This window comes from Beta vulgaris, chromosome 1 (assembly GCF_026745355.1).
Source record: "Beta vulgaris subsp. vulgaris cultivar EL10 chromosome 1, EL10.2, whole genome shotgun sequence".
NCBI lineage: Eukaryota > Viridiplantae > Streptophyta > Magnoliopsida > Caryophyllales > Amaranthaceae > Beta > Beta vulgaris.
In genome coordinates, this window is record NC_079202.1 from 50,781,855 (window position 1) to 50,798,098 (window position 16,244).

Consider the following 16,244-nt stretch of genomic DNA (forward strand, 5'->3'; position numbering starts at 1 on the left):
AAACACTTCAAACCCATAAAAATAAATTCGACCCATCCAAACTTGATTATCGGCTTTAAGTCAGAATCTCAAGAGAATATGAAACTTTGCCCACCTATTACGAGAGTACTTGGATTTACTAGAGGCAGCTTCTTATTATGATTGTCAATTGTATATAATTTATTAATTTTCTGATTTTTCTCATTTAGTGCATCTCAACTTTTTAAGGTGATTTTACCCAAAAAAGAGAAAACATAACATATATATTGGATAATCTCCTGTCGTTACACAAGAAAATCTAGTCCTTTTCGCCTTAAAAGAATCAAGGTTAATGGGATTTAATTATTGTTAAACGAGTTCAATCCTGTGTGAACATTTGTCTTAAAATTAAGAGCTAATCTAGTCCAATCAAGTTCGAATAAATCATTTCAAATTAGTTCAAAAGAAGAGAACACTCCTAATTTAGATTTCAAATGATAATCGTGGCCCTCGTAGGTCACTCATGACACCAATTTCAAATGATGGTCCAATCTTGGCAGGAGTACTAGGAGTGGGCTCGCTCATTTCTAAAATGAAAAAAATTATCCTAAGGGGGTAGTCGGCACAACATGTAGATCAGGAAATGTGTGCACTTTTTTTAAAAAAATTTAATACGAGCTTGACACGACGTGAATTTTCTTTAGCTTCTTTCAGGCTTGAATTATAGGTCAGTATGATCCAAACCATTGTCGAGCTTTAGATTTTGCCTTGTAAATTATAGGATTGATTTCATTGTTTTGTCCGTCTTTACTAATTTACTATCACTAACATTAGTAAGGAAGAAAAGCGATTTATGGATGAAATCAAATATGCAGTATTTACAATCACAATTTACAAACCCTTCTCTCTTGAAAAATAGCTTTAGTTTATGAGCAAAAGAGTAACAGCTGGTCTTGTAAGAGATCGTCTAATTCTAACTTAAATTAGGCACGGTTGAAGTCCAATATTAAGAAGAGAACATGCCACATTTTTTTAATATTAATGACTAGTTTAATTTATTTAGGGATTAAGTTAATCTATTCAGTATTGAAATTCTTTAGTCCATTCAATGACTAGTTTAATCCGTTTGGTAAGACTACCGAGTTAATTTTTTAGAAATTATATGTTGTAGTTCGATAATGAAGAAAAAAAGGAAGGAGAAGATAAAGGATGACTAAGATAGTATTGGGTTAGAGTGAAATGAAATAAGTTTGATAGAATAATTCAATCGCGAATTGGTCTAATTTTATGTTAAAATTAGATCGCCTATTCTAATAATTTGTGAAAGAGTAATTAGGGCATGTTCTCCCAGCTTATTTTCAGTTCAAATCAGTTTGGTTCAGTTCAGCTCTGGATAATACTTTTACTCTCACATATCACTATTCATTTCAGTTCAATTCAATTCAATTTAGTTCAGTTCAATTCAATTCAATTCAGTTCAATTCAGCTGTTTTATGCCGAAGAGAACGTATCCTTAGCTTATATTACTTGAGTCTCGAGTATAGGTTTGGGAAGAGAAGCCGTGTAGTAGACTAGTAGGAATGAATGCCTTGAATGGGATGGAAAAGAAAGAAAATGAAAAGAAAAGAACTTTCCTTTATTATGAATCACCCTCTCCTCACTTTTCTTGACACTTTTATAGTCACTTGTCGGCACCTTTCTTCTTCTGGAATTTGCTTCGGTTCCACAAACTATCTTCTTTGCGTCTTGCACACCAAGCTACTTCAGTTCTGCAATCCAATATTTCAATGGTGGGTCTTCAAACTCTATTATTTCATTAAGGCTGTAATTATGTATGTAAGTGTGTCAATTCATTTCTACATTCAATTCTCATGTTGATTAATTACTCAATTGTATTGTGCCCATGCAATTAAATTTGCTGTTTTAGATTTCTTAGCTCTTAAAATGATATACTTCAATGTTTCATGAGGACAATAAATTGATACATACATTATGGCCGAAATACCAAATTTTGGGGCATCAAATTATATTATGTTTCTTGTACATGGAATGAGCTTTAATTAATAAAATCCTATAATGTTTAGCCAAATTTTTATTTTGATGCAGTTTACGTTCACTGGAGTTCTATACTTTTGTGCTGCTGTCAATTTTACGTGCTGCTGGAGTACAACGAGAATTAGACCATGCTTCTATAATTTTAATATTTCGAAATTGGGAATGAACTAAAATTTGTGTAATGTAGGAATAAATATAACTTGTTTTACCCAAGTACATACACACGTCCGTAGGAAAAGAACCATACTCACGATGAACATAAAGGACTAGATTATGTACACTAAGACCAATACCAATGAACATGTACCAACTAGAGATGTATATATGTTCATTCAACTTGTTATCTATGTACATATGTTCACTTGACTTGTTATCCATGTACATTTGCGCACCATGATCTATGTACTAGCATGTGCCCCATCTCAGCTTTGCTTATTTCGAAAATAATTTGCTCATTTGGTAATTGTAAATGAGCCTAAATATTTTTTGTGTTTCTTTTTGGTTGGCTCGTTTCTTTTCGTCACATATATTGATGAGAGGAGTCATGTCGAGTACAAAACAGTGGCTAAATAGGAAAATACAGGTCAGCTAAAGAGAAATAAAGGTAGTTGTTACAAGAGAAGAATATATTCCGCTCATTTTGAAGAAAATTTGCCCATTTGGTAAATGTAAAACAACCAAAATAGGTACAAGAAAGGAATAGCTTCCATACATTTGCTCATATGGTAAATATAAATGAACTAGAAAAACCCATCAAATTTGACTTGTCGTAGAAAGATGCTCGCTATACCTATAAGCTCTAGATTTTTTTAATTATCATTTTTAAAATATTGAATGATTTGCCTAGGTGATGCTCTAACCATTTTAATAACCCAATTTGACCATTCTGAGAATAATGTGTTCATGCTGTTATGTAGAGTTAAGTTAAGAACCCAACTTCCAAACTTATCCAAACCAATCACGTAGGCACCATTTCTACCAGCAGTTAACAGATCTGAACCCAATTTACATTAATAATTTTTAGAAAGAAATTTTGACAATTTGATAATCTGTTCAAATGCGTAAGGCAGAACGAACTAAAAAGAGGATCGAAGAATCTATGCATATGCATCATTCCAAACCTGGGGAATGTAAGAGAAGTAACACAGCAGTAAGAAGCAAGGGATGGAATTTATTACTTTACCCATAGCTAACTAATAAAAAAAGTAAGACTCGTGCTAAGGATCTTTTAAACAAGAAGGTAGCCCAACTATATCTTTTCCTCATTAGTTATAATGGTTCAGTTTATCACTTACAATTTATAACCATATCTTCCTTTTCTCTTTAAAGTAATGGGATCAATGGCAGAGTCTTTAGCAGTTGATGCAGTGAAAGCAGTGGCGCAATTGGTGGGAGCGCAAGCTTGGGATGAGATAAATCTTGCATGGGGTTTCCAAGATCACCTTGAAAAACTCAAGGACAAGTTCTTGGACACCCAAGCTTTCCTAGAGGATGTAGGAAGTGCAAAGCATGCAGAGAAGAGCCAAGTTGTTAACCGTTGGCTTGAAAAAGTCAAGGATGTGGCTTATCTTGCTGACAATATCATGGATGACTATGCCTACCGAATCCTCCGCAGAAAACTTGAGCTGGGAAAGAACATCTCATTGAAGAAGTTGTGCAACTTCTTCAGTTGCAACAATAACACCATAATCTTCCGCTTTTGGATGACTCACAAGGTGCGTGAGATCCTTTCCAAGTTCGATGAGCTGGACAAGGAAGCCCATAGAATTGGTATCCGACAGGTGAAGCTTTCACGTGAAGCAATTACCACTGCATCTTACTATGAGGATGGTGAGAATGCCAACTTGTATCAAGTTCGAAAACATGCTACTGCACGTGCTTCTGAATTCGTAGGTAGGAAGGATGATGAGAAGAAGTTACTGCAAATGATTTGCAACACCACTAATATGGAGGGTGATCTGTCCACCATTGCCATCCTTGGAATTGGAGGTAACTCATGTCTCATATTAGTGCTTATAATAAAATCACTTTATTTGGCTAAATGCTATAAATCCATATTAGGGGAAGGGTAATTTAGATATTATGTTCATAAGTTAGCTTGAGGAATAAGCCAGGTAATTGTGCTAAGGAAATATAGGGACAATTAGAGATTTAGAGAGGGAAAATTATATTGAATATTGATTAGAAAATTGGGTGACCTCTAAGTAGTTCAAGTGGGAGAGTATCAACTATCAAGCCTCTGGAACGCTTGAATATTGTTACATTTTGCTGTATTTTTCAGTTTGTCAATCAAATGCTCATCTTCTTCCTTATTTTCTACTGTTAATGGTGTCCAAGCTATGTTAATTCATAGCACTATACATTCAATTATATCCCCCAGTACCTTTGAATGGATTAGACTTAATTATTAGTGATTAAAACTTAACTATTGGTGATCAAGACTTAACTATATAGCCATGGAATGCATTTAGGAGACTAGAAATATTTATTGCAGGGTTTAATCAAGGGTATTTTCAATTTTTCTTGCATGTTTTGAGTTTTCAAAAAAAATAAAATGAGCTTTATAAAGGTTATTAGATTTGGAAGAATGGTTTTTCGTTATCTCTCTGTTAGCTTTTGAAATTTATAAAAAGAGAAGATTTGTTTATGTATGACTAATTTTAAGTTCACTTTGTTATGACTAAAAATTGTCAGCTTCATGAACATGGCTTAATTTAGTTATCACTTTTCTTATGAGAAAGATTATACCAATTAATATTAAAGATTATATTATTGGCATGGAAAAGAAATGTAAATAATTAATCAACAGTTTTTAAGACGATTGTTGAGAGTCGATTTGCCTGAAGTTCTTTTCTTTCAATGTTTGTATAGTTTTTTTATTTTATTTATGTTGGGGTAATAGTAGTTGACTTCTCTATATTATTGAGTTCTATTAGATATTCCAATTTATTTATGATATGTGATGGAATCGCAGGATGACTAACTAGTTACTAGTGATATGACTCAATCGATTTGCCTGCTAACTATATGAGAACCACTGAACCATTAATCCTCTTTGTTCATCAACTAACTACATGTTTTAAATTCCTGGCAATTTTAAGCATAGTTTTCATATTAAGTTTTTCCATTTTCAAGAAGCAAGTACATTGGTAATCTGACTGTGTTTATGTAAATTATTTCTGTGTTTTAACTGAACCTAGCTAGATCACAAACTCTTAAGATTATCTCATTTTTCCTTGATGTACTAATCTGATTTTCCTATCATAAGCAGACATTTTGCCATAAACCTGTGAGTTCTTTTAATGACTTTCTCTATTGCTTATTCATGCAATATCATTACTATATGATGCTCATATTACTTCTGCTATCAGCATATGTTTCTATCGAAATTACTTTGATATAAATCATGATATGGGAATATTTTTAAATGCCTAAAATTCTTTTATGGTGTTGAATAGGTCTTGGCAAGACAACTCTAGCTAGACGTCTATATGAGCACGAGGAAGTTGATGGACATTTTGGGGAGAAAAAGGTTTGGATATGTGTGTCTGAGACTTTCCATATCGAAAGACTTTTGAAGGAGATGCTTGAATCACTTACATCACGTAGAATTGATCTGTCTAACACTGGTGCGATCATAAAGAAACTTCAAGAAGAGTTAAAGGGAATGAAATTCTTACTTGTGCTTGATGATGTATGGAACAAGAATCAGGAGTTATGGGATTATTTAAAATCTGAACTGCAGAGAATCGGCGATGCATCAGGAAGTGTAGTTTTAATTACCACTCGTAGCGTTGAAGTTGCAACCAAAGCCCGAGCCATCTATCAGCACAAGTTGGAAGGATTATCGGAAGACGATGGTTGGGCTTTGTTGAAGCATAAAGTTTTTGCTAGTGAAAGGTTGCTAAGCATTTCTGAATTTGAGGATATTGGTAGAAGGATTGTGAAGAAGTGTAAGGGAGTTCCTTTGGCAATAAAAGCGATGAGAGGCTTTTTGCAGTCAAAGAAGCATCCATCTGAATGGGAATCGATAGTGACAAGTGAATTTTGGGATTTGCCACAAGTTGATGAAAACTCAATCTTACCATCCTTATTGCTGAGCTACAACCATTTACCATCTGTAAATGTAAAGCAGTGTTTCGCTTACTGTGCCATTTTCCCTAAAGACAGCAAACTGAAGAAGCATGTTTTGATTTCACTTTGGATGGCTCAGGGCTTCCTCCATGAATCAAAAATGAACAACTTATCGTGCACAATGGAAAAAGCTGGTGAGAGATATTTTGATGTTCTACTGAACAATTCGTTCTTACAAGAGGAAGAAGAAGTCGACGTAATCGGTGAGATTAGTTGGTATAAAATGCATGATTTAGTGCATGATCTTGCAGCCTTTATTTCAAAAAAGGATTTGTTTGTCTGGAAATCAGGGGCCAAACTAGAGGATATCTTCAGTGTACGACATATTGTTATCGATTCTGGAAAGGATGAAATAACGCCAGAAATTCCTACCATAGTGGCAATACGTAATCTAAGGACAATAAGTATTTGGGGAGGTGTATTAAGGTGGGATTCAGTCATTTTCGCGCGGTACATGCGAGTATTAATCATGGTTAATATTGATCTACGAGAGATTCCTCCTGTTATTGGGCAGCTTATACATTTAAGGTATCTTGACCTCTCTGAGAATTATATAAAAGCATTACCCGAGTCAATCTGTAAACTTTATCAATTACAAACTCTAAGACTCTGGCACACCATCATATTGTGCGAGCTACCTAAAGAACTGCATAGGTTGGAAAATTTAAGACATATAGAGACAACAGATTACTTGTCGGCATCAAGAGGACTACGACAATTAACCAGCCTGCAAACGCTACCTCATCTTAAGTTACGTGATGGAGAAGGGTGGACAATTGATGAATTAGGCCCTCTGCATCAAGTAAGGGGTAAGTTGTACATCAAGGGTCTTGAAGTTGTGAAGAACAAGGAAGAAGCACAAAAAGCTATTCTTTGTAGAAAGGATGGAATTTCGGAATTAAAATTGGAATGGGAATCATTTTGGCGGTGTATACAAGGAAGTGACAACAACAATTTGGATAAGGATGTTTTAGGTAGTCTTGAACCTCACCCAAACATAAAATCATTAAGTGTATCAGGATTCATGGGGGAAAGCTTTCCTTCTTGGATAATGACAATGGTTGTAAAGCAAAGAGATGTTACAAGCTCTCTTAGTAACCTCGCAAGCGTGGAACTAAGTGGTTGCAAGAGATGCCAACAACTTCCTACACTCGGGCAACTACCTTTTTTGACGATTTTGAAGCTAGAAGAATTCGAGAAAGTGGAATGTATAGGCGATGAGTTTTATCAAAGCAGCACCATCGCTGCAACAAAGCTTCATCGTCTGGGTGCAGCAGGAGTAATATTTCGGGCTTTGAGGAAGCTTTATGTTAAGAATTTTGAGAGTTTGACCTCTTGGATGTCACCATCCCCGGCACTTGTGGCAACTGCTTTTCCTAGTCTTGAAACTCTAGAAATAGAGAGATGCCCATTGCTGAAAATGGTGCCAGCTTTTAATTTTCAATCCTTAAAGCATCTAGAACTTGAAGATCTTGGTGGCGCTCAACCATTGGATCTCATAAGATATAGTCACAATCTCAACTCACTCAGTGTACATGATATTCTTGAAATGCAAAGTCTACCTCAAGAGCTATTAAATTGTACTAACCTGCAGAAGTTACATATATCGAGTTGTGAGAATCTGAAGTATTTGCCCAACGAAATGTTAAGATCTCTAACAGAGTTGGGAATATGGGATTGCCCGTCTTTGACATGTATTCCAACTAGTTTGGGAGAATGCACATCTTTGAAGTCTTTGAGTATAAGCGATTGTCCATCAATACAAGGTCCTCTCCCAGATTTAAGCACATTGCAGGGCCTTGGGGAACTGGATTTGGTTGATTCGGGAAAGTTAATGACTTCTGCAGCAAAGTGGATTTCACATCTCCATCGCCTTTGGGAATTGGAAATAGGCGGGTTTAAAGATGAAGAAGAATTCAAACACTTCTTATCTAGCATGACTCTCCCACTCACCTTCATATCAAACCAATCCCTTACGCGGCTTACTTTGAAGGCTTGCCCAAATGTGAAGGCTCTACCTGAACAACTTCAAGTCTTCCTTACTCCTAGTCTTGAATTTCTGCAAATTTGGAGATTTCATGATCTAGAAGGACTTCCAGAGTGGATAGGCAATTTTTCATCTCTTGAAATGTTGGTAGTAATAGAGTGCGAGAATTTGAAATTTTTGCCTTCGAAACAGGCCATGTTGCGTCTCTGCAAGTTAGAGATGCTCATTTTCCATGGGTGCCCTCTATTGGAAGAAAGATGTGCCAAAGACACTGGACCTGAATGGATCAAAATCTCACATGTTCCTTTCATTGATTTTTATAAAATCCTTCCAGGTAATGATTCTTTTATGATTATTGAATATTGATACCTCTATGTTTTCACAAGCATGTTCTGTTTATATTTTTCTGTTGGGGTGACGTGTTCTTCTCGTTTTGCCGCCACTTTAAGAAGCTGGGTGATGGTGAGTTACAACAGTTAATTTTCTTGCTCATTTATGTCAAATAGATCGACTTCAATAGAATAAACATGTTAGATAATCTCAGCGTATCAATTGAATCATGTAAGTTGAAGCCTAATCTGATTCTAAAACTTACAAAGCCCTCATTTAGCTCATCCTATCCAATAATATTTGCATACACTAACATTACCTAGCTATTGGTTCAAAAATTAAGGAAGAAAACCAATCATTTTACATTTGCGCAATCAATATTTGAGTAATTAACTTCTGCTAAGGGAAAAATAATTTGCAAATCCATTCCCATTTTTCTCAGAATCGGGGTAGCTCAAGAAGAAAGCAGATGAAGTTGATGATTCTGGTGACTCTCTGCTATCCGTTTTGTTGTGACTGGCAAATGGACTTGAGTCATCCTGGGCTTTACTCAACGGCTCGTATTCCTTCTCCGACAAAAATGTATCATTACAGTGAAGTTTCCATGGTTCACCACTGCGTTTAGCCTTCAATAATGGAACGGGAGGTGAAAACTTGGGTATACTTGCAGTGTCAATAAGAAAATCTTCCAACGTTGCTAGAGATTTTAGCTGGTTTCCTAGAGATATGATTGTCTGTTGACAATCTGCAAGCTTTCCAGCTGCTACAGCAAGATCCTCCTGCATATTACACATATGTATTAGCATCAAACTGTATTCAGTTTCCAGTTTTATACTTTTTACTACTAGAAGACAGGAATTCATTTGACTATACTGTTACTACTCTTGCATACTAATATATATACCGCAAAAGAAGAGAGCAATTTATGCATTTCAATTACACGTTGTCACCTAGTGGTCACGGTTTTGCATGTTTACAACCTCAAGGTTGCGGGATCAAATGGAAAGTTGGTTCAGAAATGCTTTTTAAACTGGAAAACTGAGATTGACCAACCCAAGTTCAACCCCTCCCACTTTTTACTGCTTAATATTGTACCTACCACGAAGAATAGCCAACCAATTTAAGTACCAAAAACACTTCACACCCATAAAATTCGACCAATCCAAACTTGATCTGACAAGTTTGATGTGATAAAGATGATATATAGAATGATGTATTCAAATGAGTTAGAACTTAGAACTTAGATGTGATAGTGAAATAGAATCTTATTGGAAATACCTGCTTGATCTTCACATCGTTATTGGAGTGCGCCCTTTGATGAGTTTCAAACTCCATTGTCTTTCGCTGCAGCTCGTATTCCATTTCCTTAGATTTGGTGGAAAGTTCTGTTACCAAAGCACGTTCTTTCTGCACCTGATCATTCAGTGATTTAATTTGAGTGGACATCGTCTGCAGCTCCGCTCTCACACTACCAAGTTCAGAATTCAGGGACTTCTTCTCTTCATCAGCCTCTTTTAGCTCCTTCTCTAACTTCGTCAGCTTCATTTCAGCCTGCTTCAGCTGAGTCTCTGACTTCTCCAAGCTATCTTGAGTTTGAGCTAAAACAGATTCCTTCATTTTGAGTTCACCACTAGACATTTCATCTCTCTGATTTTCTAGCTGCTCTTCCTTCTGCTTGAGCTCATTTTCCAATTCCTCACACCTTGCAGATTTTTGTTCTGATAACTTTTGCTCTCTTTCTATCTCTGAACACAGGGACTTCACCTGAGAAGACAGCAAATTGGCTTCTGTTTCCAATTGAATGAATGCTGCCTTATAAAATTGTTCCCCTTCATTCGCTCCATGTAGCTCTCTCTCCAGTTGTTCCAACTTCATTTGAGTTTCTATTAACTGTACTTGTGACTCCTCAAAACAACTTTGAGCTTGAGCCAAATTCAATGCCAATTCAGCCTTTTCCACTTCGACTTTGCGAATATCTTCTTCAAGTTCAGCTGTTCGAGTAGCCATTGATTCAAGCTCAATTCTTAACCTACTGTCTGCCTCATGAACTGACTTTTCAGGGGTATCATCACAACCATTAGAATGAACCTGAGGTCCTCTATCAGGCAAGGCAGCGAGCCGTTCCATTTCAAGAAAATCATCCATAAGATTGATGTCCACAGGAGATGAATGTGTGCTTCTACTGTCTACCACTTTCTCACTCTTGAATTGATCAAGCTCAGCAATTAAGGCTGAAGCCCATGAGCCATTCATCTTACGGCTATCACATTCTGAGGTACTTAGTTGTTCTGTACCATCAGATTGGCTGTCGGTTAGAGATTCAGCATAGGAGGCAGCAGGAGTTGATTTACGCTCATTACTTAAAGGCGGAACTCGAGAAAGTGATTTAAGCTTTCGACACTCAGCCTCGAGCTTGGCCACCTTTCTTATGCTCTCTAAATGTTGCTTGCTAGCTGTTTCAGCAGCTTTGGTGCTCAGATCCGTCTCAATGGTCTTCACCTCCAGTTCCTCTGACAGTGATTGAAGCTCCTGTCTAAGCACAATATTTTCTTTCTCCAAAAATTCAATCTTATGTTGGAGTTTAAGATCAGGAGAGTTCATTCTGGAACTCTCTACTAAGGCCTTAAGCTCAACAAGCTGGTCCTGAAGCCTTGTTTTGGAATGTTCTAATTCATTGGTTTTCTCAGCTACAGCTTGATCTATCTTTCTTTCTTGCTCATCCCTTGCAAGTCTAAGCTGCCTCACACATTCTTTCAGAGCTTCATCGAGTTGGCTTACTCGGGCTTCCAGAGCGGACTTTTTTTGTACTTCAGTTTCAAGTTGCTGCTTCAGGGTAGCTGCTGCTTCTTCTGCCTTTTCCCATCCTAAGATTCAGAAATCAGTATACTAGTTATAGTATGCAATAAGATCAACAGTGCAGAACAATTTTTCTCCCTCTTCATGGGGATGCCGTTTTTCGTTCATACTTAATAAAAAATATATTTGCCTAAAGATAGCTCTCAAAATCTCAGAGTGCTGCAGGGAGCTCCAAGGAAATGATGGTCTAAAGGTTGTCAAGGGCCCCTCATTACGGAACAAAATATCGAGGATGGTCTAAAGAAGTGGTAAATGCCAAGAGAAGAAAAGATGTTGGGTGGGAGAAAGAGTTTATTGTGAGTCATGACATCCTACCACAGGAAGCAAGCCAAGAGAAAATCATCAGATGATGGACTGTCAGTCTGTCAGTCCTTATAACAGAAGAGCTCCTGAGCTTGAACTATAAAAACAACATACATAACTACCTGCGACAGCTTCCTCGGCAACTCTGGAATGCTGCTTAACCAGATCATCTTTGAGACTGGCATTTACAAGAGCAGCAGAGAGCTTTTCTGACAGAATCTTGAGACTCTCATTATCTTCAACACAACTGTTGTTGGCTTGTGGTGAAACTTTCACTCCTTGAGTGTTCTCCGCAGAAAGGATAAACGCATTTTGATTTGAATAGCTACTTTTTGAACAGTTCTCCATAGAAGCATCTGATAATTGTTGAGTATCTTCGTACATAGATATATTAGATGCATTTTCCTTTGGTAAGCTATCATGATCATCCAATCCTTCATTTCCTGAAGCATCTGATACTTTTTCAGGTAAGCTTCCTTCCCAATCGTTGGTTTCTTCTCTATTCATGTCACTTTCTATGTCTTTAGAGTTAACTTCTTGTGACTGGGGGTTATTAGGAGATCCTTTTGACGGCTCCTGCTTCAGTCATGCAAAACTTGGATATATTAGTTCTCAATACCTTTCTTTCGAACAAAGGGAAGGCAGAGAGTTATCAACACATTAGGAAGAGCATATTTGAGATTCAATTAGGGTGGCATCCTTAAAGGCTTAAATTGAATGAATGAAGTGAAAACTAGAGGAATGTGATAAGCACACGAATGAGGATTATGCTGGTGAAGTGTCTACATCCTGTTCGAGACGAGCTTGCATCTTTGATAACATTTAATGATTAGGTTAATATTAGCATTCTAAACCAGATGTCAGTAACTATGATTCCTCATGTACTAAACACAATCTACATTCATGATTTATCAATATATGATTCTTTAAGTTTCCTTGGCCAGCCAAAAATTTCCATGTTCATAGATCGACAGTAATAACTATTAAGGCTTAGGATATGGAAGCAAACCAATTTTTTCACCCCAGTGACTCAACCCAATAAAGTCGGATGATAACTGCGCAACATAGATCTGAAGATCGATGGCTCAAAATGAGAACACTTTAAGACGCATATACTAGCTAGTGTAACATCAACCTTCTTGCAAAAATGCAGGAATAACTAAATTTGCATCAGCTCAACAGAAAGATTAACTCCATAGAAAGAGGACCCAACTAGAGTTGTTTGCCTTCAATCAAACAGGATCAGGCGTCACAACTTTCCCTGACATCATTTTAAGTGAAACTATCTTCCTTCAAGGCTCAAGCCTCGCTCTTCTTCGGTTGATGGTGAAAAATGACTAAATTAGAAAAATCTGGCAGCTCTACATTTCATTTCATTGAGATACAAAAGTTCAGGTGGCTCTTATGTAATTCCACAAACATAACAAGTAACAAGCACCTCTACATGACTACATTGCTAATACATTCATACCCATATAAAAGAGAGCAGGAACCAAAAATTTGTTAATGTCGGACTCGTGCATTTGAACTCATCTAAGACTGGAACGATCCAGACAGACTAAACTGCTAACTCAACTAGTCGCAAGCACATAAACGAAACTCTTCGACGTGTCTCAGTTGATAATGTTTGTCTGCTGCTCAATGCACCTAATACCAATTCAAGCTAGAAGAAAACTAAAACTCCCAATTCATATCACCACCTGAACCTTATTTGTGCAACTAAGAACTACTGTTATACTAAAGCTCAAAACAGAAACAACAAGCTAAGTGTCCAGAATTTGAACATTCATAAATTTGCCTTAATATGAAGAACTTGTGACTAAAAGTTGAAAATAAACCTGATCCTCTGATAACTTGTCAGAATGTGAAGACATTGAACCTGAGCTTTCAGTCTCACCACTAATTTTCTCAGAAGACCTTTTCCCCCACAACCATTTTCTCTTTACCATTTCAATATCTGTGAAATTCACCCTTAAAATAACTCACCATGAACTTCATCTGTACTTTATTTCACTTCATTCACCTGCCAAGAAATGTGCAAGATTATCAGAAAAAACTCCAACAACAAAGAGTAAACCCCATTGCTCAAAAATGTACTGTAGTAACATATAGAGAGATTAGACAACTGGGTTTATCAATTTTTTCACCTTTGGGTTCAAATTCATTTCAAAAATTGAAACTTTTTGAAATTAGACAGAAATATTACAGGTACAAAAGGGCAAAGAATGGAAAGTTGAGCTTCTTAAGCACTAATTACCAATTAACTTGAGAAATCATGGAAAACCCATCATTTAAACCTTGAAATTAGCAATGCCCATCAAATAAATCTTGCCAAAATCACTCACAATCAACAAAATTTACGCTAATATCAATAGAACAGTGTCTGACATTACTGCATTCTGGAGAAAACAGTCACATAAAATGAACCCATTTTGTAGCTAAACTCTTCTTTGGATAAAGAATCAAAACCAGAAAGTTTTTGAAAATGAAAAGTAAAAAAAAAAGGAAAAAGAATTGCTGCCTCAAAAAGAGATTAAATTTATTTTATGAACAACTTTTTGGATTAACAAAATAAAAACAGTTAGAAAGAAACAAGACCCAAATAAATACCTTTGACCAGGAGACCAGAAATGGACCAACCTATGAATTGAGGCGATAAATGAAATTAAAAAAATAAATTATGTTTCAATTTTTTATTTCTCAGTACTTCCTCCATTTTATATTACTCGCTATACTTTTTAATTCACGGACTTAGAAAATTTTTGGAGAAGAGAGAGGTAGATAGTAAAGAGAAAATGGACTCATGTGAGTGGAGAAAGTATTGCCTAAAAAGAGAGTGTAGAAAGTAATGTGAAACTTCTTATAATGGAACTCGTAATAAAAACTGTAGCGAGTATTATGAAACAGAGAAAGTAGTAAATTTATTAATTTATATTTATTAAAAAATTAGTAGGAAATATTTGTGGAATGTCAGTACTCAGTAGCAAATCAGAGTAGAATGCTTAAACCAGTAATAAGTGAGATATTAAAGGATTCATAAATCGAGATTAATTCGTTTTTTACCTTTTTGTTTTACATAGGGTTCATAATTTTCATATTTTAGGCATTTGAAATTGGTAAAAAAAAGAAGTGGGGGAAATCTGTAGCAAGCAGAGCATGTGACTGTGAAAGGTGATGTTGAAGTAAGTGGAGAGAGAGACAGAGAAAACGAGGGCTATAATTATTACTTTGCAGCTTTTCTATTTTCAATATTATTTTTCCTTTTTAAAATATTTTGCATTTGATTCAAACGAAGCTTCTATTTATTCCCGCCTATGTACAAGTACTTTTTTTTTTTTTGATTGGGAAATTAAGTTAGCCCAAGGGCTAACCCCTACCAAGGCTACTAGCCATGTAGGAACTACCAACACAATGCTGGGGGTAAGGATCAAACCCCTGACCTCAAGGATCAGAGGGGGGTGCTCTACCACATGAGCTAGCTCCTCATCCTTTATGTACAAGTACTTTTTTCAATGGGGAATGGGAACTACGTGTTCTTTATGTTACTTGCAAATTTATTTATTAATTTATTATTATTATATTTATATTTATATTAATAATAATATTATCATTATTATTATTATTATGATTATAATTATAATTATTATAATTAAATCCTAATTAAACCTAATTAATCTAACTAAAGATGCCGAATATTTGGTCCGATACTGGACGTAACTTTCCTCTCGGCAAGATGCCAAATATTTACAACACCGTAGTAGTTACAAGTCAATATGATGTTTCATATTAGTTGCAAAGTTTTTTTATTTGGTAGTATCTTCTCTCTATCTCTCTCGTATTATATGAGTTTCACTTTTTATCTATCTTTATATGTCTCCTCTTCACATAACTTTCTTAAAAAATGTGTCAATAAGATATATTGCAATAATAATAAAACAGATGAAGTAGATTATATAATATTTTCACTTTTATTTGTTTAAGTTAACTTATAATTAAATTATTTTGGTTCTTTAAGGTCAACTCATCTTTTAAATATTTTGAAAATAATATCATTTAGTTTTTAATAAATCATCGTTTTCATAGAGAAAAAAAGAAGAAGATAGGATTGATATCCAACGGTTGTTTTTATCCTCTTTAATTTGATACCTTATTTTATAGAGTCGATTCTATGGAATGTAAATTCGGAAATAATGAACCAAGATAACATGAAATAATGACACAAATTTTTTTTCTAGAATAATTGGATGATAATGAAGCAATAAAAAATGAAATATTCACCGATTATTATAGAGATTTATAGAGTGGTGTTAAAAGCATAATTCACATGTGACTTAAGAAATAGTTGCTCCCATTGAAGAATTAGAGAGAAAATGACTAACATATAGATTAGTGGAAACTCCACCTATTACCAATTGGTTTTATGATGAAGTCATGAAACACTATCAACCTTATATGTGGTCAAACTCTCCTCCAACATGAAATTGTATAATACCCAACAAAGTTTATCAAATTGTAATAATTGAATCGATGTATTATTTAGTGTAATAGGTGAATCAAATTTTAGCTTGATAACATGTAGAAATAATATGGTGATTACATTTCATAAAGGAAATATAGCAAG

The 16,244-nt window shown here is 35.5% G+C and overlaps 2 protein-coding genes across 5 annotated transcripts; one reads left to right on the forward strand and one right to left on the reverse strand.

The window, feature by feature from the left end:
• Positions 1–1,530: 1,530 nt before the first annotated feature.
• Positions 1,531–9,400, forward strand: LOC104905533 (putative disease resistance protein RGA3). Of its 3 annotated transcripts, none has more exons than XM_048641506.2 (4): positions 1,531–3,253; positions 3,343–4,002; positions 5,472–8,468; positions 8,907–9,400. In XM_048641506.2, exons 2-4 carry the CDS (start codon positions 3,345–3,347, stop codon positions 8,915–8,917), a joined length of 3,666 nt encoding a protein of 1,221 aa, XP_048497463.1. In that variant the 5' UTR covers positions 1,531–3,253; positions 3,343–3,344; the 3' UTR covers positions 8,918–9,400. The 3 variants fall into 3 exon arrangements, with proteins under 3 accessions (XP_048497463.1, XP_010692419.2, XP_010692418.2); XM_010694117.4 differs by having other exon boundaries at positions 1,531–1,748; XM_010694116.3 differs by lacking the exon at positions 1,531–3,253 and having other exon boundaries at positions 3,262–4,002.
• On the reverse strand, positions 8,647–14,482 carry LOC104905535 (filament-like plant protein). Of its 2 annotated transcripts, none has more exons than XM_057394189.1 (5): positions 13,881–14,482; positions 13,462–13,646; positions 11,746–12,202; positions 9,743–11,328; positions 8,647–9,243 (listed from the first exon to the last, which is right to left on the reverse strand). In XM_057394189.1, exons 2-5 carry the CDS (start codon positions 13,570–13,572, stop codon positions 8,854–8,856), a joined length of 2,544 nt encoding a protein of 847 aa, XP_057250172.1. In that variant the 5' UTR covers positions 13,573–13,646; positions 13,881–14,482; the 3' UTR covers positions 8,647–8,853. The 2 variants fall into 2 exon arrangements, with proteins under 2 accessions (XP_057250172.1, XP_010692421.2); XM_010694119.4 differs by having other exon boundaries at positions 11,746–12,199; positions 13,881–14,480.
• Positions 14,483–16,244: the final 1,762 nt, after the last annotated feature.